Source organism: Notamacropus eugenii, chromosome 4, assembly GCF_028372415.1.
Source record: "Notamacropus eugenii isolate mMacEug1 chromosome 4, mMacEug1.pri_v2, whole genome shotgun sequence".
Lineage (NCBI taxonomy): Eukaryota > Metazoa > Chordata > Mammalia > Diprotodontia > Macropodidae > Notamacropus > Notamacropus eugenii.
In genome coordinates, this window is record NC_092875.1 from 54,680,888 (window position 1) to 54,708,796 (window position 27,909).

At 41.7% G+C, this 27,909-nt stretch overlaps 3 protein-coding genes across 11 annotated transcripts in view; 1 reads left to right on the forward strand and 2 right to left on the reverse strand.

Annotated features, from left to right (window-relative positions):
• The window catches only part of MFSD12 (major facilitator superfamily domain containing 12), a 34,620-nt gene extending 13,464 nt beyond the window's left edge, over window positions 1-21,156 (forward strand). For 3 of the 4 annotated variants that reach the window (XM_072601072.1, XM_072601071.1, XM_072601069.1), the window contains one exon: window positions 254-560. In XM_072601072.1, the coding sequence (XP_072457173.1) occupies window positions 254-257 (4 nt within the window). In that variant the 3' untranslated portion in view covers window positions 258-560. Of the gene's footprint in view, window positions 1-253; window positions 561-19,146 lie in introns of those variants that run through there. The other variant, XM_072601070.1, reaches the window with a different exon arrangement.
• On the reverse strand, window positions 2,587-6,788 carry TEKTIP1 (tektin bundle interacting protein 1). Of its 3 annotated transcripts, XM_072601077.1 has the most exons (5): window positions 5,943-6,029; window positions 4,404-4,501; window positions 3,571-3,800; window positions 3,078-3,203; window positions 2,587-2,780 (listed from the first exon to the last, which is right to left on the reverse strand). In XM_072601077.1, the coding sequence occupies exons 2-5, from the start codon at window positions 4,454-4,456 to the stop codon at window positions 2,605-2,607; spliced, it is 585 nt and encodes a 194-aa protein (XP_072457178.1). In that variant the 5' UTR covers window positions 4,457-4,501; window positions 5,943-6,029; the 3' UTR covers window positions 2,587-2,604. The 3 variants fall into 3 exon arrangements, with proteins under 3 accessions (XP_072457178.1, XP_072457179.1, XP_072457177.1); XM_072601078.1 differs by lacking the exons at window positions 4,404-4,501; window positions 5,943-6,029 and adding an exon at window positions 6,733-6,788; XM_072601076.1 differs by lacking the exon at window positions 4,404-4,501 and having other exon boundaries at window positions 5,943-6,075.
• FZR1 (fizzy and cell division cycle 20 related 1) overlaps window positions 20,579-27,909 on the reverse strand; it is an 89,774-nt gene continuing 82,443 nt past the window's right edge. For all 4 annotated transcript variants that reach the window (XM_072601067.1, XM_072601065.1, XM_072601064.1 and 1 more), the window contains exon 14: window positions 20,579-24,125. In XM_072601067.1, coding sequence (XP_072457168.1) covers window positions 24,084-24,125 — 42 coding nt within the window. In that variant the 3' untranslated portion in view covers window positions 20,579-24,083. The remainder of the gene's footprint in view (window positions 24,126-27,909) is intronic.

The window sequence follows — 27,909 nt, forward strand, 5'->3', positions numbered from 1 at the left end:
CTTAGGAACTATATTGGGGGAGAGGGGAGAGAGGGGGTGATTCCTTGGCAGAGGGATTTTCCCTCTACCCTGGCATTCCTGAGGGGTGGGGGTTTGTAGGCTGAGGACTGAGGGAGGGCTCACTCCCATTCCCTCCAGGACCTTCCCTGGTGACCTTGTAGGGTGAGCTGAGGAGACCTCAGGGATTAGGGGTTCAGAGGGGGAGGGGCCCTGAGTTCTGAGCTAATCCCTCTGCACCCCTTCTTCTGTCTAGATGACACAACTGTGGCTGGACCATCTGAAGCTGCCACTACACCAAACTCAGGAACCTCCCAGGACATTACAGTCAACTGAACACTCAGGTTATCTCAGGTGTTTGTACTCACTGACTTTCCTCCTCTCCCTTCCCTGGATACTGGGACTCAGGACTCAGATCCAAGAGTCTCCTGTAATGGACCATTCCCAGCTGGTCTGGGGAATCCTAGTTTGTCTCTCTGACCCATGGGCTGGTAGCTGTTTACAGAGAATGTTGGACTAATGAATAAAAAGTCCCACTGTGAGTTGGGAATTCTACACTTGGACCTAGTGTGTACACTTGGAGGGACTGGAGGCTGATGGAAATTCTAGCCTCCTGTATCGCAGTATCTTCTTCTCTCATCTCATCCTTACCTCTCAGCTTCTGGGATTTGTTGGTTTCAGGATGGAGGGGACCCAGAAGGGAAGGGGAAACAAGGTCTCTTGTTAGGGCAGGTGACATTGTGAGTTCTAAGGAGATTTCCATCCGCCGCTAAAGACTTGGATATGTCAGAGGGAGAGGGAAGGAAAACCGCTTGGCTCCTCACCCTAATTCACTCTGACCTTAGAAAATAGCTTCTTTCTGGGCCTCCCTTTTTCTACCTGCACGATGGACATGATCCCTGCCAACGTCCCTTATGAGAACTTTTGGAAAGGATGTTTTTGCCTTTCAAGAGTAATCTTTGTGTTGCCTATGCAGGTACTATGTTTGCCATCGTATGATTACTACTTGGGATCTGGTTTTTAAACCCTCCTGAATGCCTCCAGTCTTGGGGAACCCACTACCTCCCTATAAGCTTTTCTCCCAACCCCTTCATGGTCTCCCCTTCCTCCCTCCTCCTAGCCCTGTCCCCCCTACCCCAATTCTTCCTGTGCTCTCCAGTATCAAATAAACCTAGTTTTATCCCTCTACTCCATGACACCCCTTAAGAATTTTAAAAAAAGTTTTCCTATCTCCCATCCTCCCTCCAGTGTGGGCTTTATGCCATATGGTATGGTTTTCTTCACTCTCCCCACCCCCACTACCTATCTCTGTCCAAAATCCAGTCCTGCTTGTTAGTTTTTCTCCTAGAACTGACCTCCAAACTGAGCATGGGACTCCTACCACAGCTGAGATCTGACCAGGGAAGAATACAGAAGTGATTCGAGCTCTCTCCCCTCCCTAGACATTAGGACATAACACAAGATGGATTTGGGCTAGATCCACACGGAAATCTTTTAACCAGGAAACGTCTAGTCACATTTGCCCTGTCCTATACTTGAGCGATTGATCATTTGAACCCAAACATCAGACTTCCCTTTTATCCCTAATTAATTTTGTTCTGTTAAGATTTAGCTCATTACTCTGGCCTGTGGGAAAATTACCCAGGACCATTACATGCATACAGACAGATATCCAGGTGTGTAGTTATGTATTTATATGTAGAGATCAAGCATATGTATTTATATAGAGAGATCAAGATTGTTTGGGTTTTTTTTTAAGCATTTTTGTATCATGGATCCCTTTGACAGTCTGGCAAAATCTATGGACCCTTTGTCTGAAAAACATTTGTTTCCTACATTTACATGAGGGAAATGCTATATTTTAGTTAGGTAAGTTAAATTTAAGATGCACTTTTTCCCCACCCAAGTGGAGGTCTTGACATCTATCCCAGGTTAAGAACCCCTAACGTAGATGTATGCCCATGGCAAATGTGATTAGCTAAAGCACTTGGTTTCTTCATCCTGTGTGAATTCAGGTGTCCATGTAATGGCACGTATATATATCAAGGCAGTCTGCAGCCTGGAGTTGGTGAAGAGAGTGCTTGACCAGCCTAAACTCGATCTACCTAGGCACAGATCTCAGCTGACACCAGCATGTGACCAGCCCCTCTCCCACCCCAGATGCCTGCTGATGTCCTTACTGTCCACTACAACCTCATTCCTACTTTTCCCTCCCTGCCTAGCCCTCATAGAACTTGTTCCTCAAGTTTCTCATCTGCATAATGGAGATAATACCTTCCTACCTACCCCACAGGGTTATAAGGATCAAACATGATATGGAATGCACTTTGCAAGACTCAGGGAACTATAAAATGTCAGCAGTTATGAGTTAGGCATGTGCTTGACCATTTGGGACTATATAGCTAAAGGAGTCCAAATGAGGCTGTATGTGAGTCTATTCCTTAGGCTGCTCCACCTTTCCCCATAGTCCCATCTTACCAGTTGGTTGGACAGTGCCCCAGAAGGACCACTCCTAGAGAGAATGGGGGGAAGGGTGAGTGAAAAGGCTGGCACCAACTCCTTTCCAAGGCCCTAGGAGAAGTAGTCATCCACAGTGTTACACCTTTATTAGTGTTTGGGTCTATGAACAGGTGGAGGCCGCTGGTTAGTGGATGGGCAATAGGGCTCTAGGTTCCACTGTCGGAAGTTCTGGTTGGTATAACGTGGCCGATTGGGCACAGACAGGAAGGGGACATGTCTGGAGCCTTTGCCAGCTGCAGTCCCAAAGCGATTCCGGTTAACAACTAGGGAAAGGTGGATGTGGGAAGGTCCAATGTCATTTATAGTCTGGGCAACTTCCGTCTTTTTGAGAGGGGCCTTGGAGATACTGGTTCACCTGAACCTGGACCATGACAGGGTTTGGCCCTCCCAGAAGGGCAAAGACTGGCAATGACCCTTTCCCATCTATGATAGCCCCTCTCTTCCCTCTAGCCCACCGTCCCACCTTTGACCCTCTGAACCCAGATGCAACCTAGCCCCCTGCTGTCCCCTACAGCTTGTCCATCCCTACACCCTCCCACCCCTTCTTAGCACCTACTCACCAAATTCCTTGCCTGGGATGAGCTTGTCCTGCCATAGAAGGTTCCCCCAGCGGGTACTGGGTTCGATGTACTGGGCAGGGACTATGGGATCGTACCAGTAGCTTTCTCGAAGATGCTGGGTATAGGCTATCAGGGAGAAAGATGTCAGGTTCTGAGGGAGACCTCTTCCTTCCCCAGTCTTTTTCCTTTCTTGTCCCCAGGGTGAACCTCCCACTTTGCCCTCCATCGCCAGGGAGAAAATGAGAGTGGTTCCTTTCACTATGGACCTTGGCATAAAGTCCCCTTGCAGACACAGAATTAGGGGTAATGGAAAAACCTTTGCAACTGAGAATTAAGAGACTTGGGTACTAGTCTCAACTCTGTCCCTAACTACACGCTGTAGTCTTGGATGAGTCTCACTTATTCTTTGGGCCTCAGAAAATAGGGGTTGGAACTAGATGCCTACCCAGCCTGGCTCAGAAGGTCCAGGTAGAGAGAGGGCCCCTGGCCTTACCAGGGGCTAAGGTCTGCTCCTGCCGGTTATAGGATTGGCGCCATCGGTTATAGTTTGGGCGGTTGATAGGATTGGCTAGGTTGTACCAGACAGTATGGTCACTGCCATTGGTCAAGCCTGTGTACCACCACTGCCCTATGGCATCATGCCCCATAGGAGTGAACTTCCATCGGATACCCTGCTTGATGATAGGTTCCCATCTGGGGCCTGGAAGAGTGAGGTACTCATCACTATCAAGAGAAAGAGAAGGGCCATTAGGGCTGGGCTGGCAGTGCTGGGAGCCCCCAGCTTCCTCTGGGGCTCTGTTGAGGCCTCAGGGGGCCTTAGTGGGAGGTGGAGGTGAAGTCTATGAACTCCTCAGAATAATGTTTTTAAATGCATAAAATACAAACAAAACAAATTATATTCAAAGATAGTTGTTTAAATTTTTTTTTTAAGTTTGTAAACTCCAGGTGAAGAATACCTGCTTTTGGGGTGAGGGAGCAGGGAATGGGGAGAGGAGAGGGACACTGAGTTTGCAAGTTTTTTCTGAAGTCGTTAGCTATGGAGGGATAGAAAGGCTATGGAAAAAGTCAGTTAATTCATTAAGGGACTGGGGTGGAGAAGATATGGGTTTTGTATGTTTATATAACCACATTAGGTATTTACAAGGCAGAGGGGACAGTCCAGTCCCTCTTGGCAACTCTAAGGAACCCATTGGGCCAGGAAAGTAAAGAAGACAGAACTCAGTCTAATTGGGGGTGACTTCACAGCAGCGGTGACTGCCGGGACCGTTGAGATCCCACTGGGTGATCGTAGTTCAGGGTTCTGCTCCCAGATTTCTTCCTGAATACCTGGGTACCCTTGACCAAACCCCGCTGCCTTGCCTTGCACCTTCATTCCTCATCTTGGGTAGACCTTAAAGCCGGTCATAATGGGAGATTGTAGCTACCTGGAGAAAGAATAATTTTTGAATTCCCTCTTCCACAGGGTAGATGTTGTGAGGATCACATGAGCTTCAAGGGCCTCATAATGAAAAAGAACTATAAAAGTAACAATCCCCAATAATGATGAGTAGAAACCCTCTGCAGGGGACTTGTTCCTTTGCTCCAAAAGAATGGGAGAAATTTCCATTGAAAGGTTTCTGTGTCTTGTAAACAGTCAGCCAACTTTTATTAAATGAACTCTATGTGCCTGAAACTAGGGATACAAAGAAAGGCCAAAATAAATCCTGCTCTCAAAGAATTTAGAGTCTAATGGAGTTAACTAATATCTGATGCAGATAACGAAATAAACCTGGCGGCTCTATAGATAATGTTGAGCCTGGAGTCTGACGACATGAGTTAAAATCCAACCCCAGACATTTATTAGCTATGTAACTCTGGACAAATCACTTAATCCTTATTTGCCTCAGTTTCCCCAACTGTAAAATGAGGGTACCAATAGCCCCTACCTCTCAGAATTGGTCTGATGACCAAATGAAATATTCCTAAATTGATTAGCATTACGTAGGTGCTATATAAATGCCTGTTAACACACTGTAGGTGCCATATAAATGCTTATTCTCCTTTTATTGTTGTTCAGTCCTTTCAGGCCTGCCCAACTCTTTGTAGCCCCATTTGGGGTTTTCTTGGCAGAGATACTGGAGTGGTTTGCCTTTTCCTTCTCCAGCTCCTTTGAAAGATGAGGAAACTGAGGCAAACAGGGTTAAGTCCAAGGCTTAACAGGCTTGTCCAGGGTCACACAGCTAGGAAGTGTCTGAGACCAGATGTGAGCTCAGGAAGATGATTCTTCCTGACTCTAAGCCTGGTGCTTGGTCCCCCTTCCCTTCCCCATATGTGGATAGTTATTTATATTTTTTCCCTCCAAATTTGTTTATTTATTTGTTTTCAATTTTCAACAATCACTTCCATAAGTTTTAAATTTTCTCCCCCTCCCCAAGACAGTACGCAATCTTTTACAAGCTCTGCACATACATTCCTATTAAACACATTTTCACATTGGTCATGTTGCATAGAAGAATTAAAACGAATGAGAGAAACCATGAGAAGAGCCCAATCAAAACAAAACAGAATAGTGAACAGTCTGCTTCATTCTGCGTCCTGACTCCTAGTTTTTGCTCTGATGTGGTTGGCATTTGCCTACTTATTTAGATGCTGCCTTTTCCATTAGAGTATGAGCTCCCTGAGGGCCTTAGACGCAAGATAGATTCTGAGTAGTTAAAAAGTGATCTAAGAGGTAAAGTACTAGCTTTGGCAAAGAGGGAAACTCGGAACAAGGGCTGTGCTGAAGGGGGGATTTGAGCTGATCCTTGACAGGATCCTTGAGCTGGACGGAGATGATAGGGGTGAAGGAAAGGGGGTAAAGTGCCCATCCTCATCCTAGAGACTCACCTATAGAGAGGTGAGGGGAAGTCAGTTTCTAGAGTCCCCTTAGGGACATAAGGACGAACATACTCCCGTGAAAGACCCCCCATGTTCTTCTGTTGGATTAGAACTGCTGCCAATGTCCTCTTTATGGGGAGGAGAGGTCTATTGTTGCTAACAACAAATAGAAGACAGGCTACAAGACCCTAGCAACAAATGAAGGTGGGGGTGGGAGGAAGCTGGGGTGGGGGAGCCCTGGGTGCTACCCTGCTCAGCTGGGACAACAGGTAGAGGAATCTGGTCACACATCAGGGAGTCTTATCTGTGTTTGATGACAGCAATCAGAAGAGCTCTAATTTCAGTCTGACCCTCAGTCAGTTTCTTGGGGGATCATCTTTGCAGAGTTGAGCTAATCCCGTAGATCTTTTATTGATTGGTTCCACATAAAACAGATACAGTAATAGATGGAAGGTAATCTCAGAGGAGAAAGTCCTAGCCAGGGACTAGGAAGTACTTCTTGCAAAAGGTAAGAGCTGAACTCAACCCTGGAGGAGGCCAGGGAAGCCAGGAGGGGACAGTGTTCTAGGCATGGGGAACAGCCTGGGCAAAGGGAGGGAGGGAGGAAACTGGAGTGTGGTTGCATAGGAACTACCTTGGCCTTAGGACCTTCATCTTTTACTACTTTTCCAAAGTGTTTTGTTTATTCCCACCCTCCCCCCAGTAAAAAATTTCATCATAACTGCTAAAAAAGCAGTTTAATTAAGAACAGATTAACACAGTGGCATGTTTGATGAAGGATGCCTTATACCAGACATACCTCTCACACAGGAGGCAGGAATAGAATCCTAGTGAGCCCTCCATCCATTCTCTGATGTCACAACTGGGCATCTCAGCAATCAGGGTTCTAAAGTCCTTCAGTGATATTCTCATTTATCCATTTGGGGAAGCTAAGTGGTGCAGTGGATAGAGCACCACTGCAGGAGTCAGGAGGACCTGAGTTCAAATCTCACCTCAGACACTTGACACTCACTAGCTGTGTGACCTTGGGCAAGTCACTTAACCCAAATTTCCTCATCCTGGGTCATCTCCAGTCATCCTGATGAATATCTGGTCACTGGATTCAGATGGCTCTGGAGGAGAAGTGAGGCTGGTGACCTGCACAGCCCTCTCTTACTCAAAACAAAGTCAAGTGCAAGTCATGTCATTATTTCTCTGATGACATGGTCTTCGGCAATGAAGGACTAACACACACACCTTTACAGATGAGGAAACTGAGGCAAACAAGGTTAAGTGACTTGCCCAGGGTTGCACAGCTAGTCAGTGTCTGAGGTTGCATTTGAACTTGGTTCTTTGCAACTCCAAGTCCCGGTGCTGGCGGTGTATTGGATGTTCTGGAAGACTAGCACCTCTGGTGTGAAGGCTTGCACTTTTCAGGGCTACTTATCCACCTTTGGGGTCCAGTCTTCACCCAACTCTCACCTGTGGCTCCAAGAAGCTGTAGCATGTGCAACAGTGGCCGCACCCTAGTAAACCATCTCAGCAGATGGGCTAAACCAAGTTGAGGGTAGCTAACAGGTCTCAGACCTCCAACCTGTTGCTAAATCCTGGCAATTTTACCTTGGTGCCATCTCTCCTATATGTTTCCTTCTCTTCTCTGATGCTGCCACCACCTTGGTGCAGGCCCTCATCACCTCATGCCTGGACTAGGCAATACCCTGTCGGTGGGTCTCTGGGCCACAAGTCTTTCCATTGCAGTCCATCCTCCACTCGGCTGTCAATGTTATCTCCCTAAAGCAGTCTGACCATGTTATTGCTTAATCAATAAACTCTAGTGGCTTCCTATCATCTCCAGGGTCAAATATAAAATCCTCTGGCACTCAAGGACTCTCATGACCTGGGCCTCCCTACCTTGCCATTCTTATTAAACCTTACACATCCTCCTTGTCTTCAGGACTCTGCAATCTAGCGGCACTGAATACCTTACTGTTCTTCAAAGAAAATATTTCATCTCCCAAATCTGGGGATTTTCACCAGGTGTTGTTCCATGTCTGGCATGGTCTCCCTACTCATCTCCACTTTCTGGCTTCCCTGACTTTCTTCAAGTTCCAGCTAAAATCGCATCTACAGAAAGCCTTTCCCTACTTCTCTTAATTCCCATGCCTTTCAACTCTTCATTATTTCTTACTCATTCTGTATATAGTTTGTTTGGTATTATATGTGGCTACAGGTTGTCTCTCCCATTACATTGGAAGCTCTCTGAGGGCAGGGACTATCTTCTGCTTTTTTTTGTATCCCTAGACCTCAGCACAGTGCCTTGTACATAGTAGGTGCTTAATAAATGTTTATTGATTGATTGAGAAATTCCATCCCAAAGGGAAGCCTACAGTTCTGTAACTGAATCAGGAGAACTTTACAGCTGACTTAGAGTGACTTAGTGCAGCAGAAGTTTACTAGAACTTCAAATGAGGCAAGACCACTGGTGTGTTGCTCAGACCCAAACCTATGTCAGGAATTTGCAGAGCTCAGACTTGGGGGCAGTAAGAAGACTTTGCTGCAGATCAGAGAACTTCAGGAGGACTGAAAACTTAGAGATCCCTAACCTGAGCTGTATATGGAGTTATGCAACATTCAGTACCCTAATCAAGCAGCAACAGAACCAGCCTAGACCTCTACTCTGGAACAACCACAACATCACATGGGGTCCTAGAGGTAGTTTAATAAGATAGGTCTGAGAGTAGTTCTGCAATTCTCAATTATCTTAAAAGAAGATGGGAAAGGGAAAGCAAGAGAAATACACTGGGGAGAGAGAGGGAAAGGAAGGTTAGTGAAGATTCTCTTACCTAAACAAGGTATCCAAGTAAAAGTCTATATAAAAGAGGAGAAAGGGTGGGAGGAAAAGCTGACAATTGAATCTCATTCTCATCTGAACTGGCCAAAAGAAGGAAGAAAATCCATACGCACAGTTTGGTACAAGGAAAAAGAAAGGAGAAGGGGAAATAAGAGAGATAGTAAATTAAGGGAGGAATTTGCAAAACAAATTCTAACCAAGGATGTGCAAAAATATGTGCAGTCACTATGTTTTTCATCGGCAAAGAATTGGACGCTAAAATGGTGCTCTCTAATTGGGAAATAACTGAACAAGTCATGATATATGCATGTTATGGAATGGAATACTATTGTGCTGTGAGAAATGAAGGGGATGGTTTCAGAGAAACCTGAAAAGACTTCTAAGAACTGATGCAGAGTGAAGTGGGCAGAATCAGAACAATTTATAGAATGACAGCAATATTTCAACGACAAGCAACTTTGAAAGACTTAGGAATTTTAATCAGCACAATGATCAACTATGATTCCAGAGGTCTCATGATGCAATTCACTACCCATCTCTTGATAGGTGGAAGATTCAGAGTATAGAATGAGAAACAATATTTTTTGGAAATGGCAGATGGGGAAATTTGTTTTGCTTGACAATACGTTTATAACAGTTTTGTTTTTCATTTGGAAGAAAAGGATGAGTGAAAAGGAGAAAAGTGGATTTTGTCTGACTGAAAAGAAAATTTTTATTTAATAAATAAAAATAAGGTAAAAAAATTTAGGAATGGTGATAACTGGCATCCTTTCTTTATCCCTGATATTTTTGGAAAGTTTTTTTTTTTTTAACTTTTCTCCATTACACATAATGTTTGCTCTTGTATTTATATAGATTTTATTTACTACATTAGTGAAAAGTCCACTTATTCCCATGTTTTCTAGAGTTGTTAATAAAAATGTATGTGGATATTGTCAGAAGCCTTTTCAGCATCTATTCATATAATAATATGGTTTTTATTATGTATATTTATTAACATTATCGTATTGATAATGTTCCGTATGTTGAACCCATCCTGCCTTTTCTAGTATGAACTCAAAGTGGTCATCGTGTATGCTTTAGTAACCTGCTTGCTAATATTCTATTAAATTTTTTGCATCCATGTTCACTAGGTATATTGGTTTGTAGTTTTATGTTTTGTCTTTCCTACTGGTGTAGGCATCGACCATATTTGTAACATAAAGAGATTAGACTGGTGCCTTCTTTTCTTGTGGTAAAAAGGTAATTGTTCTTTGAATGTTTGATAAAAATTGACATCTGGCTTCAGGACTTTTTCTGTGGGAGGTCATTTATGACTTGTTCAGTTTATTTTTTCTGATACTGGCTTATTTAAGTCATCTATTTCTTTTGTTAATATGAATATTTTATATTTTTGCAAGTATTCATCTTTTCCTCTAACTTAATCTGTTTTGTTGTTACTTGGGCAAAATGGTTTCTGATAACTTCATTTTTTTCTCCAGGTGAGAGCTCTCATTTTTGATTTTTGATATGAACAAATTTGTTTTCCTTTCTCTTTAAAAAAATCAAATTAGCGAACTTTTTGTTTACTCTATTAGTTTTTTTCATAAAACCAGTTTCTAGCTTTTTAAAAAATCAATTCAATGATCTTTTTGCTGTCAATTTTACTGATCTTTTCTTTCATTTTCAAAATTTCTACTTTGTTGTGCAAATTTTTTATTTGTTGTTCAACTTTTTTAAATTTCATATACACTTTTATTAAGCACGTACTAATTCCCAGGCACTGTGCTAAATGCTGGAAGAAAAAAAGAAGAAAAGCATTCAGAGATATAAAATTTTCCCTAGGAAATAGCTCTATGGTTTTGGAATGTTGTCTCATACTTGTTACTTTCTTTTAAGAAATTCCATATTGTTTCTACAATTTATTTTTTCATCCACCAGTTCTTTAGAATTATGTTATTTAGTCTCCAATTATTTTTTTTTCCAATTATTTTTTTAATCCTTTTAAAAGCCTCTTATTGAATATAATTTTTATTGCATTGTGATTGGCAGATGATGTATTTAATGTTTGTCTTTTTCTGTATTTTTTGAGAGATGTTTATGTCCCAATATATGGTCAGTTCTTTAAAAAGTAACCCATTCAATAAGGGCCATAACTCTATCATCTCTAATTTTCAAAGTTCTATTGAGCTCCTTATTTCTTGATTATATCTTGGTTAGATGTGTCTATATCTGAAAAGGGTACATTAGGGCCCCCCACTATTATAGTTTTTACTTCTAATTCAATTAACTTTTCCTTTAAGTATTTAGATGCCATGCTATTATCTGTGGTACTCTTGGGCACAATAGAGATAACAGATAAATTCAATTTTATCTCTTTCTTATCTCACTTATTAGTTTATCACATTTATATTTGCTGTAGTCTTATCTGAAATCATGATTGCCATGGCTGCTTTTTTTAGTTCAGCTGAAGCATATCAGATTTTGGTCCAGTTCCTCATTTTAATTATACGTTTACAGTGTTTCCTGTGAAGTAACACACTGTCGGGTTCAATTTTATTCTATTTCATTCTGCTATTCTCTTCTGTTTTATGGGTGAATTCTTTCAAATCATCGACAAATCAACAATCATTTAATAATGTCCTATTATGTGCCAGGCACTCACTGTGCAAAGCACTGAGAATAAAAAAAAAAATCTATGAAATTCCTACCCTCAAAAAGTTCAGTGTCTAGTAGAGGAAGACAACATGCAAATATCTATATACAAATAGGACAAGTGCAGGATAAATAGGAGCCAGTCTTAAAGGGAAAGCACTAACATGAAGGGGGACTGGCAAAAAGCTTCTTGCAGAAGATATTTACCTGGAACCTAAAGGAATTCAAGAGGCAGCTAGGTGGCACAATGGATAGAGCACTGAGCCTGAAGTCAAGAAGACTTATTTTTCTGAGTTCAAATATGGCATCAGACACTAGCTGGGTGACCTTGAGATAGTCACTTCACCCTGCTTGCCTCAGTTTCCTCATCTGTAAAATAAGTTGGAGAAAGATGGCAAATCACTTCAGTATCTCTGCCAAGAGAACCCCAAGTGGGGTCATGAAGAGTTAGTGACTGAAAAAAAAATCTGCTCAAAAACAAAAAGGAATAGATAGGAGATGGAGATAAGGAGAGAGAAAATTCCAGGCACATGGGACAGCTGGTGAAAATGTCCAGAGTCAGGAGGTGAAGTGTCATGCTTTAGGAATAGTAAGGAGGCCAATGTCACCAGATCTTAGAATAAGGAGGAGGGGAGTGAGAAATAAAATGACTGGGAAGGTGGTGGCAGAAGAGATCATGATGTGCTTTGAAAGACAGAGGATTTTGTTTGATCCTAACCACTAAATGTGTACTTCTCTCCATCTATGCTTTTGTCTCTCTTTATAAAAAAGGTGGTAGAATAGAGCTTGCCTAACATGTGATCTAAAAACATAAAGACCTGATTCCTCTCTGTTGCAATCTTCGTCCCATTCCTCTGTTCGTGACGCAAAGTGTTTCCTCTTTTCTCCTTCCCTTATCATTCCCCGACATGTTCCGCTTTCCAGCATTTGAGTTTGTTTCACTTAGGACTATTTCCTGACCTATCCTGCTTATGAAGGCTAAACAAACTCTTTTCAGGGCTGCTGTCCATCTTCGGTGTCCTCCTTCATCACCTCTCAGTTTTGGTTACAAGAAGTTGTAGCATGTGCAGCAGCAGACACATCCCAGTAAAATCATCTTGGCAGATGGGTTAAACTAGGTTATAGGTAACCAAGAGGCCTCAGACCCTTTGATAAATTAGAAGGCTGTCTAACCCAAGCATGTGAAGATTTTTTCTGGTGGAATTTGTTCCAATGGTCATGAAAGAGACTGAAACAGGTGCTATGGAGCATTAGAGTTTGATCAGACATCAAGGACATCAAGGTTATCCACTGCATCCTGGGTTATCCCCAGTTGTCCTGTTTTGTCTTGCCACTGGACATCAATGACTGGGAGACAGAGAGGCTGATGACTTTGTGCAACTTTGCCTCACTTAAATCCAATTCATGCATGAGTCAAGACATCACCCTGCCATGTCATTGGTGCCCTTCAAAAACAAAGGATGAGACTTCAGAAAAACCTGGAAAGATTTTTATGAACTGACACTGAGTGAAATGAGCAGAACCAGGAGAATGTTATACACAGTAACAGCCACAGTGTGTGAGAACTGCTCCTGATAGACTTAGCTCTTCACAGCAATGCAAGGACCTAAAATATTCCCAAAGGACTCGAGGCAAAATGCCATTCACATCCAGAGAAAGAACTATGGAATTGGAACACAGAATGAAGCAGCATATTTTCTCTTATGTTATGTTATGTTTTGTTTTGCATTGGCTTTTCTCATGGTTTCTCCCATTCATTTTAATTCTTCTGTGCAACATGACTAATGTAAAAATGTGTTTAATAAGAATGCATTGTAGAATCCATATAAGATTGCATGCCGTCTTGGGAATAGAGGGGAGAGGAGGGGGAGAAAATTTGACTTATGGAAGTGATTGTTGAAAACTGAAAACTAATTAATTAATTAATGTATTTCTGTCAGAATCTTTATGAGTAGTATGTGTGTGTGGTAATGATTATGTTTACTCTTATTTAGTTTAGATGAAAGAGGGGTTCATGGGATAATATTCCATTCCTGTATCCCTTTCTACATTATTATATACTCTTAATGTTAGATACTTCTGTTATGTGATAGTGATTTCCTTCCCCTTCTTTCTTTCCTGGTATATTTTCCTAGGCCTCCCATTTATTTACATTTTTTTAAGTTAATTTATTTTTAGTTTTCAACATTCACTTCCATAAGTTTTAAATTTTCTCCCCTCCCTCCCCTCCCTCCTCCCTCCTTAAGATGGTAAGCAATCTGACATAGGCTTTATATGTACGTTCCAATTAAACATGTTTTCACATTAGTCATGTGGTACAGAAGAATTAGAACAAATGGGAAGAGCCATGAGAAAGAAAAAAAACAAACAGAAAAAGAAAATAGTCTGCTTTGCTCTGCATTCAGACTCCATAGTTCTTTCTCTGGAGGTGGATGAATGCCTCCCATTTATACCTTTCTCCTTAGATCATCAAAACAAACAAAACCATAATGTGGTCTGTTATTTTTACCTTTCTCTATGTCCCTTAAAAATATTAGGGTTTTGAGAAGAATTGATCCACCAACAATTTATCCACATGTATTCTCTTCTAAATGCAACACAAATATGTGTACCTTTCTATGCTTCTTTTAATGCCAATATTTTCATTTTAAAATGTGTATTCATTTCAAGTTTTTCATTAGGAATGCTTAGAAATCCTCTATTCCATTAACAATTCATTCCCTTCTCCAGCCCCCCACTCCCCATCCTCTCTCCCAGTACAATTACACTTACTTTTACTGGATAGATTATTTTTGATTGAAGACTTTCTTTTACCTTTTTGAAATATTATATTCCAAGCTTTCCTTCTTTATGGTGGCAGCTGTCAAGTCATGTGTGATTCTCAGCTGAGAACCTTGCCTTGGATTCTGAAACCTTTTACCATTGTTCTCATCTCATATAGAGATGCCTTCTGTCACTTCAATCTCTCCCTATCTACCGGTTCCCTCCTTACTGCCTAAACTTTTCCCCCATCCTCAAAAAACCTTTATTTGATCCTTCTGTTCTTGCTATCATCCTGAATTTCTTCTGCCCTAAGACTGAACTTGTGACTAAACAAGTGACTAAACTTGAGAAGGCTGTCTACAATACATGTCTCCACTTCCTCTTTTCCTACTGTCTTCTTAACTGGCTTTCAACCTTATCATTCCACCAAAACTGTTCTCTCCAAAGTTACTAATGACCTCCTAATTGTGAAATCCCATGACTTTTTCTCAATTCCCATTCTCCTGAAACCTTTGACACTGTTGATCACCTTCTTTTTGATACTCTCTCTAGGTTTTTGGGTCACCACTCTTTCCTGGTTCTCCTTCTACCTGTACAACCATTCCTCTGAGTTTCCTTTACTGGAACCTCATTAAGGTCATGCCCACTAACTATGGTGTTCCAAAGGGCTCTATCTTAGGTCCTCTTCTTTTTCCCTTTATATTACTTCATTTGTTGATCTCATTAGCTTTTATGGATTTTGTTATCATCTCCATGCTAATGATTCCCAAATTCACTTATCCATCCCTAACCTCTTTTCTGATGTCCAGTCTTATATTTCCAGTTGCCTATCAGATAACTCAAACTGGATCTCCAGAAGACAACTTCAACTCAGCATTCCAAAATGGAACTCATTGTCTTTCTCCCTAAACCTTCCCTTCTTCCAAACTTCCTTGTCACTGGGAAGGGTATTACCATTCATTCTCCCAGGTCATAACCTTGATATCATCCTCACTATCTGATATTCTCCTCGCATATCCAAACTGTTGCCTAAGTCTATTGATTTCACCCTTGCAACAGTCTCTCATGTTGTGTCTCCTTCTTTCTGACATTGCCACCATGCTAATACAGGCTCTCATCACCTCGTGACTGGACTATTCTAATAGCCTGCAGGTGTGTCTGCCTGCCTCAAGTCTCTCCTCATTTCAGGCCATCCTCCATTCAACCACCAAAGTGATTTTCCAAGGGAATAGGTCTGATCTCATATTTAAACTCCAGTGGCTCCCTATCACCTCCAGGATTCAAAGCCCTTCATATTTTAGCCCCACCCCTTCCCCCTACCTTTCTAGTCTTCTTACACCACTATCATGTAATCTTCTTTGCTGTTTCTGAAACAAGACACTCCACCTCTGGGCTCTGAGCATTGTCTTTGGTTGTCCCTGTTGCGCCAATATGATACCCACAGCAGTTGCTACGGATACGTATTTCCAGGGTAAATTTGCAAAATATAAAGTCTCTTCCTCAAAGATGAAACCAAAAAATTTATTCAGATTCCACCATGGTAACAAGGAAGTTTGTACAGGAAGGATCGCCATCCCCAAGCCTTTCCTCTGTCAGGCTTTCCCACAAACAGGCTCCCTTAGGCAAAATGCCCTTCTCTTACTCATGCTAGCTGCTTTGCTGTGCTCTGCCTACTGCCTCTGTCTCAGCTCTACCTTTCTTCCTGCTCCACCCATTCAGGAAGCTCCTTCCACCATGGGCTTCACGTGACTCAAGCTGCGGGCTGGGTCAAAGCTCAAAGCAGGTCACATGGGCCTCTTAAGGAGCAGGGAAGATCTTCAAAGTTCCTTAACATTACAGTCCTCCAAGCCTGGAAGGGTCACTTTCCTCATCTCTGTCTACTGGCTTCCCTGGCTTCCTTCACATGTCAGTTAAAATTCAGTCTTCTACAGGAAGCCTTTGCAATCCCTCTCAATTCTAGTGCCTTCCCTCTATCAATTATTTCCTATTTATTCTGTGTACAGCTTATTTGTATTATTTATTTGCTTATGGTCTCCGGTGATTGTGAGCTACTTGAAGGCAGGGAATGTCTTTTGCCTTTCTTTGTAACCTAGCAAAGGTGTGTAGGAAAAACTAGAACCTCTGATGGGAGGGCTTGCTGAGCCATTTTCAGGGCTCCTTAGCTGTCCACCTTTACCCATTTCTCACCTGTGGCTCCAAGAATTTGTAGCATGCATAGCAGCAGCCATACCCCAATGAAACTGTCCCAACAGATGGGCTAAACCAGGTTGAGGAGTGCCAACAGGCCTCAAACCTGTCATAGAGGGATGTCTACCACAAGCATTGAAGATTTCCTCTGTTAGAATGGGTGGATAAAAACATTTTGTTCCAGTGGCCATAAAAGTATCTGAAGAAGGAGCTGTGGAATGCTTAGAGTTTAGTCAGGCATTGAAGATGCCAAGGTCATCTACTGCATCTCAGGGTATCCCCAGTTATTCTGATTTTGTCTTGCCATGTGATGACTCTGGAAGATTGAGGCTAAGGACTTTGTGCAACTCTGCCTCACTTAAATCCAATTCATATGCCAATCAACACATAGCCCTCTGACATCACTGGTCCTCTTCAAAAATGAAGGGTGAAAACTAACACCAATCCCAGCACTTAGCAAGTGCCTGGCACCTAATAGGTCCTTAATAAAATGTTTATTGGCTGCCTACAAACCTTATTACCCTCAGCCAATCAAGAAGCTTCCAGGATACTGGATGGCTTTAGCATGTTACCCATTCCTACCCTAATAATCAACTCTCCTCTCCAGTACCAAGGGAAAGACCAGGAACTCCAGATGCACCTTCCCCATTGCTTGGAGTAGTCATTGTCTGTGACCTCATTTCTATGGATGCTCCTGTTCTCTGGTACCTAGGTAACAAACCTTATACACTTTCCCATTTTGTGTAATGGTCACCATGTCTTTCTGTAAATCCTTCAAAAATGATTCATTCAACCTGCTACTTTTCCTCTGGTTGTTCCACCAGTCTTACAAACTTAGCATATCAATGATTTTGGCCACATCTATAACTTCATTAAGTGTAGGGAATCCCCAAAAGAGTCAACTCTTTACTCCAAGGTAGTTGTTCAATCATTTCAGTAATGTCTTACTTTACATGAAAACCTCATTTGGGGTTTTCTTGGCAAAGATACTGGTTTGCCATTTCCTTCTCTGGCTCATTTTATAGATGAGGAAACTGAGGCAAACAGGGTTAAGTGAATTGCCTGGATTGACTGTCTGAGGCAGGATTTGAACTCAGAAAGAAGAATTTTCTAGAGTCCAGGCCCTGTGCTCTATCCACTTCACCACCTAGCTGCTCCAAGGTAGAGCTCCAGCTATTTTGTCATTGTCTTTGAGAGTTGACTGGGGGAACGGAACATTTAATGACATGCTTTTAGCTCATAAAACTAGTAGGACCTAAAAAGCTAAGCCTTCCACTCTCCAAGGCTCCAATCCTCATCAATCCAATCCTTTCTTTGCCCATAGAAGGTACTTAGTAGTACTTATTGAACTGAATGAGATGGAGGTATCCCAAGCGCTCCAAGGCCCAAAACAGATCTCTGGGTTAGGCCAGGCAGCTTTGAGTACAATTTTGAGATGGACTATTATCTATTATCTTGGGATTTGCCTAGCTAAGAGTGAAGCTTATCACTACAGTGGAAGAGATCTAATAAGAGTGCTAATTTAGCAATAGATTTCAATCGTAAATCATAAAAATATCACCATATTCATTCCTGTCCCTCAACATTTCCTTCCTTTGTTTAGGAATGTCTGCCTAGAATAACCTTCTCCTTTCCCTTGTCTTAAGTCTCAATTCTTGAAGACTCAGTTTTTCAATAGTTATAAAATATCTAGTACATGTAGAAACCTCTGCACAGTGCTGGGGACCAGCTCCTTGCCCTCGTAGTCACATTCTAGTAAAAGGATGATATCCATAGTTACTTCTCCATAATAAAACATGAAAAAGGGATGAGGTTGACAAATGAGTAGTTTAGGTTGGTCCTGGGGGACTGGTCATTACTGGCTATGATGATCAGGGAAGGCTTTTTGGAAGAGGTTATGTTTGACTTGGGCTTTAAAAGAATGGGCAAGGTATCAAAGGATCGATATGGGGGTTATGGTATTCTAGAAACAGGAAAGAGTTGACAAAGGTATGGAGGCGGAATATAAACCACGTGCAGAGATCAAGCAGTAAGTTTGGCTGAAGCATCAAGGGTAGGTGGAATAGCATGAAATAAGCCTGAAAAGATGGAGCTGATTATGGAAGGACTTGAAAAGCAGCCTATAAATTGTGTCCCAGTGATCCTTCACTCCTATGGGTTTCTAGTCTTTAGCTCATTCAGAGAGTGCTGAAGCAAGTTGATTCAAATACAACCCAGAGCCCTGAAGAATCTCTTTCAAAGGAAAAGATAGGTATTCAAGCAAAATGGGTATATGTCTATATGTGTGGGGTCTCAATACGGAGACCAGTCAATATGTATTTTCATCTTAATTTTTTTTCTTAAATCATAAAACAATTACCCTCCTTCATAAGGAAGCTTTCCCTGGCACCTCCTTCTCTTGCTAACAACCATTCCATTCAGCTTTCATACAGTATTTTGTTCTGCACCTCTTTAATTTACTTATGCGACTGTGTATTTTATAATGATGTCAGTCAATACGCATTGAGCCTACCAATGTATGTGCCAGCACTGTGCTAAAAACTATTTTGTCCCCTTGTGAGACTATTGTTTTACTGTAACTTAGTGGTAACGAGCTTTGCACATTGTTGGAGCTTAATGTTTGTTGAATTTTAAACTCAAAAGCCTTCAATGTCCCCTCTCAATTATGAGATTTCTTTAATCTTCCTTCCCTTATTCTAAAAACAAGCATCTCCATCCCCAAGAGGTGGGTGATCCTTGAAAACACTCCTCTGTGTATCTGGGGCAAGAGGGGTAATGTCCTGTTTGCTTCCTTTGCAGATCTAACAGGATTCTCCTGTGACAAATGCAAGAACATTGGAGTTGGGAGACGAGTGTAATTTTGAATACCTGCTGTGCCACTTATTAACTTTCAGCAAGTTCCTTTATGGGTCTAAGTTTCTCTATAAAATGAGGGCATTTGACTAGATAATTAGGTGGCACTTAAATGTGACGCAACGTGGCATGGTGGATAGACTGCTAGGCTTGAGATCAGGAAGTTCCCGATGTGTACTAGCTGTGAGACCATGGGACAACTAATTTAACTTCAGGCCCCAAGTCACTCAAGATCTACCTGCATTGGGAGGCATTTCTCCACCTGCTGATTCTCTACAAAGACATAATCACAGACTGACGCAAATACATACAATTTGTGCAGCACTTTACAGGTCGTCTCATGTACAGCCTTGGCCTTGGGTCCAAATCCCACTTTTAATACTGTCAACATGGTAACCAGAGAGGAAGTTGTTGGGAGAAAAGCAGTAGCATTGATCAAAGCTTAGACCTGGCACACAGTAGGAGTTGAAGGTCAATTAATCGTAGGATCCTCTGAAATTCAGTTTTTGCTCAAGTGAAAAGATAACTGGTTAGAGGGAAGACTTTCCTTCAGTGATATCTATGATAGATTTTCTGGGTGTAGTATATAGTGATCAGACTTGGATCATCTGGCCCTGCCCCCCTTGGATAGATCCTATCAGCTCCTGGCTCTGCTAATTGGGCATTTACCTTCTCTGGGACTTAGTCTTTCTTACCTCTGGAATGGGTAGGATATTTGTTACCAGTTTCACTGAGATACTGGGAGAGATCTGCTTTGTGGATCCATTAAGTGCTGCTGCCACCAGATAAACTCCCTCACTGAGGCTCAAACACAAACTTGTTTGTCACCTTTAAACTTTCTTCATCATCTCAGCCACCACCTGGCTCCAATCTGCATTTCCAAGAATGCACTTCTTACCACTGCCTCTCAGAAGCACAGTCCAGTTCAACAATTGTTGCTATTGCCTCCCCAATTACCTTTTAATTGGCATGTGTTTTGAATATACTTATATGAACACACATTGAAGAAGAGTTTTCTGAGGGCAGAAACAGTTTCCTGTGCAGTGACTGGCACCCAGTGCTTGCTCAACGAATAACCGTGGATTAAAAGGGATAGATTTCCCCTGGAAATGTCTGGGCTGAAGAGGGTATAGCTTTGCTCAGAGACAAGAGCTACACTGGATGATTTCTGATGGTCAGGGCATACTGCCCAAGGGGACATAGTATTGGCTTTGCATTAAGGTTGCCAGTGCTTCTCATAACAGGTCAGTGCACCAATCTATTTAACTGCTGAGCCATTCAGAAATGAGGAAGGCTGGGGAGAAGGAGTCAATGTCATGGAAGGCTCAGGGGGATAGGACTCACATGTCAAGCTCTGGACAAAGAGACAGAGTCAAGCTTAAAGTTACAACTTGTTTAATGCCAAGTACATTGCTTTACATGAAAAACTTACACTGTTCTCTCAATATATACTCTCCACCTTTTGATGCAATATGTGGGACAAGCTTCCCACTCTGTGGACTGGCCTGTATAAACTGAGGGAAGACATTCCCCCCTCTTCCCCAAACCACCTCAAAACTGTACAATTTAGTAATGTCACAGATCATACATGGAAAATACAATATTTCACTTATTTGTTGTCTCATTTGTTGTCAACATTTACAAGTTGAATTCAGCAGACACTGGACAGCCAATTGTTTTGCACAATCAATGACACAAGATTCTATGCACAGATCTAGGCATGCATACAGTTCCCCCTCCCGCCCCTGAAAACATACATGTAACCAATGAGATACCTTTTCTGAGGGCAGTTCCCTGAACTTGTGGAATTCCTTTGGCAACTGCACAGGGCAGGGGACAGGGACAAGGCGGGAGTTGGTTTTAATCATTGAAAAAAAACAAAACCAAAAAAATATACATAAGTATATACACACATACACACACACATATACACACACACATCTCTTCTCCCAGCAAAGTCTCTTTGGTGCTCCTGGGCAGTCAGATAAGTTTTTCCCTAAGATTTCTTGACTATGAATGTCAGCTGTGCTGGGAACAGAACTCAAAGGCTTCAATGGCCTTTCTTCCCAAGGTTGTGAGGCTTGGGTGAGGGATTAGTTACACTGGCAAGACAACTCTTTCGGCCTCTACTTAGGAGTGGGATGAAATTTAGTTTCTCAGCTGTCCAGTTTAATCACTTCTGATTTCAAAAATAAAAATTTTAAGAGGCATGAAAATAATGTGCACATTCATGGGCCATTAAAAAAACAACAACCTGGAAAACTCTGGAGACTTGGCTGGTTATTACCATCTTCCTCATGCTTTTCTGAGGCAGAGTTTTATGAAAATGATTTTCAACACATGAAACAAACAAAAAAACCCACCACAAATACATATATACACACACAGACACACACACGGGAGGGCTCAAGGAAAGTCGCAGAGCAAAGGAAACATTATTTCAAAAAGCAGAGTTTTCCGATAAATCCCAGTAAGATTCTCACCTGTGCTCTGAATACTCCTTCTTAGCTTAGATGAAGCCACACAAGTGTAAGCCTACAGAAAGGTGAGGCCTAGCTGGGCACCTCAATTGTAAGCTAAGGCAATTGGGACTGGCTTTCAGGTTAGGCAGCCAAGAAAACGCTGGGTTGTTGGCAAGACTCATCTCTCCTCAGTCTCAGTGTTGTTTCCTATTAGCTCGCCGCTCTGCTTAATAAAGAATGTTTACAGTTGCCCTGTCACAATCTTTCCAATGTACGGGCTGGGTAGTGGAGCATCTGGATCCCCGAGGGAATGGGTGGCTTTCTTGCTTCTCCCATCTTTTTCAACCTGGGGTTTTCAAAGTACCCTGCAATTCAGGGCAGGGGTGGGGATGGTCCTCACGCGTGACCAGCACGAAAGGCATCATGTCTCTCCTGGAACTCCAAACAGGTGCTTTTCCCTAAACTCTCCCCACTCAGACTCAGTGCTCTTTCCTACTCCAAGAACAGGCCCTCACTGGCTTAAACCTCTGAGGTAGGAATTGCTGTGACAGGCTGCTAATTTCTACATGAGTCACAGAAGTCTAGGCCATGTCATTCCAGCTTAAAAGGTAGATATGAGTGGGAATGGAAGGGGAAGGCAAAAGACTGAAAGGCTCAAATGGTAGTTTGGCTTCAACAGCTCTTATAGGCTACAATAGGCACACCTAGTTGGCCAAAGAACTGTCAAAGGATTAAGGGTGGAGGAAGAGCCAGGCACTGGGTTCCAAAGACCTTCTTGTCTAAAGGGCTAAGGAACACACATTAACTACAATTTGTCACGTTCAAATTGTCCAATTCTTTCTTCACCGGGCTCATTATGCAGGAGTTGCTAATCCCAGACTGTCTTGACTGACCTCTTTACTCAGAACCCGGTAGGGTAGAGTCTACTGAAAGGAATAATCAAAACAAGGAAAACAAGAGACAGAACAGACTAACATCCAGTTACAGTGGGGAAAGGGAACAGGGATGAAGGCAAAATGTACAGCAGGATTGAGATTAGCACATAGATGAGAGTAAAGGACTGCAGGGAGTGGAAGCCACATAAACTGCCCTTCCCAAAGTTCCTTACACTGTACCACTCAAAGCACCAAGAACCCCACTTGTCTAGTAGGAAACAAAAGAATTAAGATTTCACTCTGAAAAGTAAAAATGCTTTTCTGAAAAGCTTTGATCTAATAAAGATAAAAAAAAAAAAGCTGGTGTCCAGATTCATAAACACATGATGCCCTCTTTCTTTTTCCATTCAAAAGAATGACAATTTGAAATAACTTGTTTTCTTTGATAGCAAATCCAACCCAATATTACCTCATCCTTCAAAAAAAAAAAAAAGCAAAAAACAAAACCAACCCCCCCCATCCTTTTCTATGACCCACGTGGTGCTATGACCTACGTGGCAGTAGATAACGTCAGACCAAACATTCCTTGGTTCTGCTAGAACTTTCACACACTGGTCATTTCTCCCCATAAGGCTAAGACATAGATAAGTTTTGAATGGGTCACATTCTCAATGATATTGTTTCCTTAAAAGTCATTTTAATTGAGCTGTAATGAAATCCTTTCTTCTGCTGTATCCATGGAGGCCTTCGTGGCTGTTAAAACCTAAACAATTTAAGGGCTGGATGTCACCATTTTGTCTTAAGCTGGGTGGTTAAATCTGCCAGTATAAGCTGTCCCACCTACACAAATCAAGTACAGTAGAGGTGTTTGGCCTTTTTGATTTACAGTTAAGAGTGTGTGGCATGCACTGGAGAATACATAGTACGGCATTTCACTCTCCTTCTGGATGGTCACTCCTAGCTTTGGCACCTTCTGGGGGCTGGAAATCCCAAATCCCAGCTGTGAATCCCTTGAAAGGTTAATGTTTCCTAATTCCTGTCCCACTTTAAAGAGAAAGTTTGGCCCCAAAGGGTCTTGGTTTCTAGAGCAGCCAACAGAGGGTATGGTGCTGCCACATGCAGCCTGCCTTTTCCCTTGGCCCCCAGACTACAACAAGGACAAAGAAGGAAGTCTGTTTGTCTCTTCCCAGAGATGATGGAGCTGAAAGAGAAGACCTCGTTCTCAGGCTGAGCTGGTCCTGGCCACACCAATCCTGTCTGGTATCTGAAATGGAGATGCTGTCCAGTCTGGTTCTCTTCTGTTTGCCCTTTGTGAAGAATGGGTTCCTAAAATCTGAGTGGTTTCCCCCAACTTTGTCCCCTTCCCAAATACTGTTCAAGAGAGTTCACAATCAGGTATTTAATAAGAATCTTGAAGGTTTTCTCCAGGTCCACCTATCCACCCTACCCCTTTTATCTTCTAGCTGATAACTGGGGTTCCATGCATGTTGATTAGTGGTTCTTCCCTGTACAACGCAGTGTGGTCCTGGTGTGCGGGCTTGGGGAGTTACCGGATTCTAGTAAAGAGATTTAGAACAGATACAGATTCCTAAAAATAAAGAGAAGAAAAGCATGTTAAACAAGCAACAATTAGCATTTGTTAAGCATCAATGAAACTCATTTGGGCTTAAGATAAGCAGGAATTTCTGGGACAAGTGGAGTAGTCTAACAATGAAAGGAACTGCTTCAAATAGTAGTCCAAGGTCTTTAAGTAGAAATTAGATTGAGATTCCTATATTGAGGAAAGGGAGTTGAAGATGAAAGAAGAATCTAAGAAAGAGAACAGATGACCTCTGAAGTCCTCTCCAGTGTAGGGATACAAGGATTTCATATATAGTGCTTGCTACTTTTCTAGGCAGTTTCATATTCATAAATACCTTACAATCCTATGTACATATGTATAGTGCTTTGCTTTCCAGTCTGCACGGTCTGAAACACCTATTACCTCTCACATCACTTCCAGGAAAGTGGCAAAACAAGTATTACTGCCCTCATTTCACAGAAAAGAAAATAGGTATTCACTGCTAAAGAGGTGAAACAATTTACAGTTATTAAACACAAGGCCACAAAAGTAGTAAGAGATCTGGAACTGAATTCAAGAATGTTAAGAGGTGGATAGAACTTTAGAAATTATTTAGACCTCCAATTAATGTCTAAGTCTCTTAATTCAATTTCTTTCCACACTAAACCTTAGCCTCTTAATCTCAAGACAGTAACTCTGTGCTTATTTTTTATTCTCCCAGACAGTAACTTTTATAGGAGAGGAACCTATTCAACTGTAGCTGTAACTTTTTCATTAGAGAAGATTTTTAAGTAGGGAAAAAGTGTAAAAAAGCAGAATGCTAGAACCGCAAGCTGGAAAGGACTTCATGAAACCATGTGATTCAACAGGGATTACCCAGAGCAAAGGGGATGCTTCTGAAGGACATGTACCTTTATTAGTCCAATCAGCCACAAGAGAAAAATAAACAAATACATAAACAGAGAGCACTGGACCTGAAGACAGAAGACCTGGATATGAATTCCATCTTTGCCTCTTAATAGCTTGGCGACCTTGAGAAGGAACAAACTCAGGATACAGCTAGTCTATAAAATGAAGGCTGGACCAGATGAACTCTAAAACTCCTTTCCAGCTAACAATCTATTCCTCTATGAATGGTAGTCACCCTCTGATTCTAGAGTCTGCTAGGCAAAGATCAGCGGCCTAAAATCTGGGGCTTAACGGGAAACATCAATATTCTTAACTATAAGGACAAACCTTGTATGACAAAGAAGGGGAAGAGTTTCCTTACCATTTCCCAATTGTCCGCCCTTGGGGTTCCACCTTCCCAAAGCCATTCAAAAGACAAGAGTTGAAAAAAAGTCTTCTTCAGCAAAGTTACTAACAAAAATGACAAAGACCAAAAGCTTTCACTTTCAGTTTGTATGAGCCAGAGAGAGCTGCGCTGTGACCTCCACAGTGTCAAAGCTGAGATTTCTGCCACTTCAAGCTCTAAGTGCAGACTGTTCTCCACCAAGAAGAAAGGTAAAGGAGCCTAAGGACAGTGCACTCCACTTCCCAGTCTCCTAAGAAGAATGAAGAATTGCTTTAAAAACTGAAAGGATTTCAAAGTGAAAACAAAGAAGCAGATCCTGACATGTGAGGAGGTGGGAGGATAGAAGAATGTTACAGAAAGGAAAGGAAGCAGGAAAGCCTAACATTTGGAATCAAGAAACAGATACAAGGGAGATTGGAAGAAGCAGTCCTGTCATCCAATAAATAACATGAATCTATAGGTGCTATCAGGTGAAAAATCACCCAGTAGCAGTAAGAAGTAGAAAAGCAGAATAGGGTAAAGGTGGCATCTTGCTGTCTTGGACAATAAAATGAAGACCTTCAGGGTACAAGTGACGTTTTTATCATCGCTCTCCATTGAAGACAAGGAATTCAGAAGAAAAAGATAGACTTGGAAGGTGAAGAGCTAGTTAAGAAAATGGTGCCAGGGAATGGGATTTGGTTTTCTGCACCATATCTTAAAGTATAGTCAGGATAGGCTTGTGGCTAGAATAGAGATATCTGTGAGTTCACAGAAGACAAAATTCAAGTCAGAAGCCAGCAATTTAAGTCTATAACTATCTATAGCTTTAGCTGTCTATAAACAAATGCACCAAGTATGGATACGAAACAAGATGAAGCAGTGATTCAGCTGTGAGGAGGAAAATTTTATGTGAAAATTACCAGTAAGATCTGACTGAACAAGATCCAGGACTATGATAGGATATGATATTTAAAAAAAAAAGAGTCAGGTAAAGAGGTGTGTGTGTTCAAGAGTGGAACAGCACCATTATACATTAAGAAGATATAATTATATGAGGAAACTGAGGAATAAGAGTGGGGAAGCATGGTAGAAAACATCTGGGTGAAGATGAAGGCAAACAAAAACATTACAGACAACTCAGACAAAAGGAAGAAATATAAATGAGGAGTTTGGGAAATGGATTACAAGTCTGTCAGACACAAGTCATAGTGTTGGAGGATTTAAATTACACCTAGATATCTGCTGAGTTCTTGACAAAAACAGAGAGGTAATAATTTCTTGACTTGCCTAATTGCTAATTTCTACCTTCCAAAAGCAGAGGAAGAAACAAGGGAAAATTCTATTCTGAATCTGATTCTTATCAACAGGGATAAAGTAGCTGATGAGGTGAGAAATGATGGGAACCTTGGGAGGCAATGACCACCCCATCTTGGAGTTTGAGAGGTACAAAACAAGGAAGGGGGTGGCTAGGTGGCACAGTGAATAGGGCATTGGCCCTTGAGTCAGGAGGACCTGAGTTCAATCCAGCCTCAGACACCTGACTTAGCTGTACGACCTTGGGCAAGTCACTTAACCCCAATTGCCTTGCCTTCTCCCTCCAAAACAAAATAATACAAAACAAAAAAACAGAGGAAAAGTCAGCCCAGGAAAGACGTAAAGCTCTCAAGAACAAAATTCTGAAGACAATCATGAAGAAAAAGTTTAGGTTGAAAAGAAACAAAAACGAAACCACAGATAATTCGCCATCAACTTAGGTTTCAGAAGAATATGTACAGAAGATAGATTCAAAAGCAGGTAAAAGATGCTGAATATAAAAACCACAGCATGGCAATGTAAGAATAACGTGAGAAGTGTTAAAGGTAGGAAGAGACTCGAGAAAAACTAAGGAAAATAAATGAGAAAGGAGAAGCAGCAAGAATGAGATGGGATTACTCCTTGGAGAAGACTTGGTCAATAAAGGATGACAACAGGTACAGTTTCTCAATGTTTATTTTGCTTGTTTTTCCCTGCCCAAGAAGAATGAACTTCATACTGTAAAGTATTAAACAACAATGGCTAACAGAGAATTAATACTCAGGTAACTTAAGGAGATGGTAAAAGAGCACACCAAGGTGACCTTGAATACACCTATCCTGTTCAGTCCACCTTGATCAGTCCAGAGGAATAACCTCCTTAGATACTGAAAGAAGTGGAAGATGTGACTGTTGAACTCCTGTTTGTTAGTGACCTCTGAAAGACTGTGGAAGACTGGGAGAGGTACTTGAAATCTTAAGACCAGAGCATGTGTTCTGATTTTCAGAAAAGAGAAGAAAACAGTCCTAAACAATAAAGACCTCCTTTCAAAGTGTGTCCTGCATCTGATATGCTAGCTTTGTAAACCTGCGAGAGTGAATTAATCTCTGAGAGATTAACTCTCTAAGACTCTGTGAGGTACAGAGAAGGTGCTGACCTCTGTTGGTAGTGGGTTTTTTGTCACCCAGGAGTTTCCAGGCAAAATTCTAGACTATATTAGCAAACACCTAAAAAGATCAAGAT

What these genes read in the sequence shown, in the direction of transcription:
- TEKTIP1 (XM_072601076.1), bottom strand. Translation starts at nt 6,025, where the DNA reads ATGGGGGGTCTTTCACGGGAGTATGTTCGTCCTTATGTCCCTAAGGGG. An exon ending in TTCCCCTCACCTCTCTATAG is followed by an intron (nt 3,801 to 5,942) that starts GTGAGTCTCTAG and finishes TTCTCTTGATAG; the next exon opens with TGATGAGTACCTCACTCTTC. An exon ending in CATCCCAGGCAAGGAATTTG is followed by an intron (nt 2,781 to 3,077) that starts GTGAGTAGGTGC and finishes ACCTTTCCCTAG; the next exon opens with TTGTTAACCGGAATCGCTTT.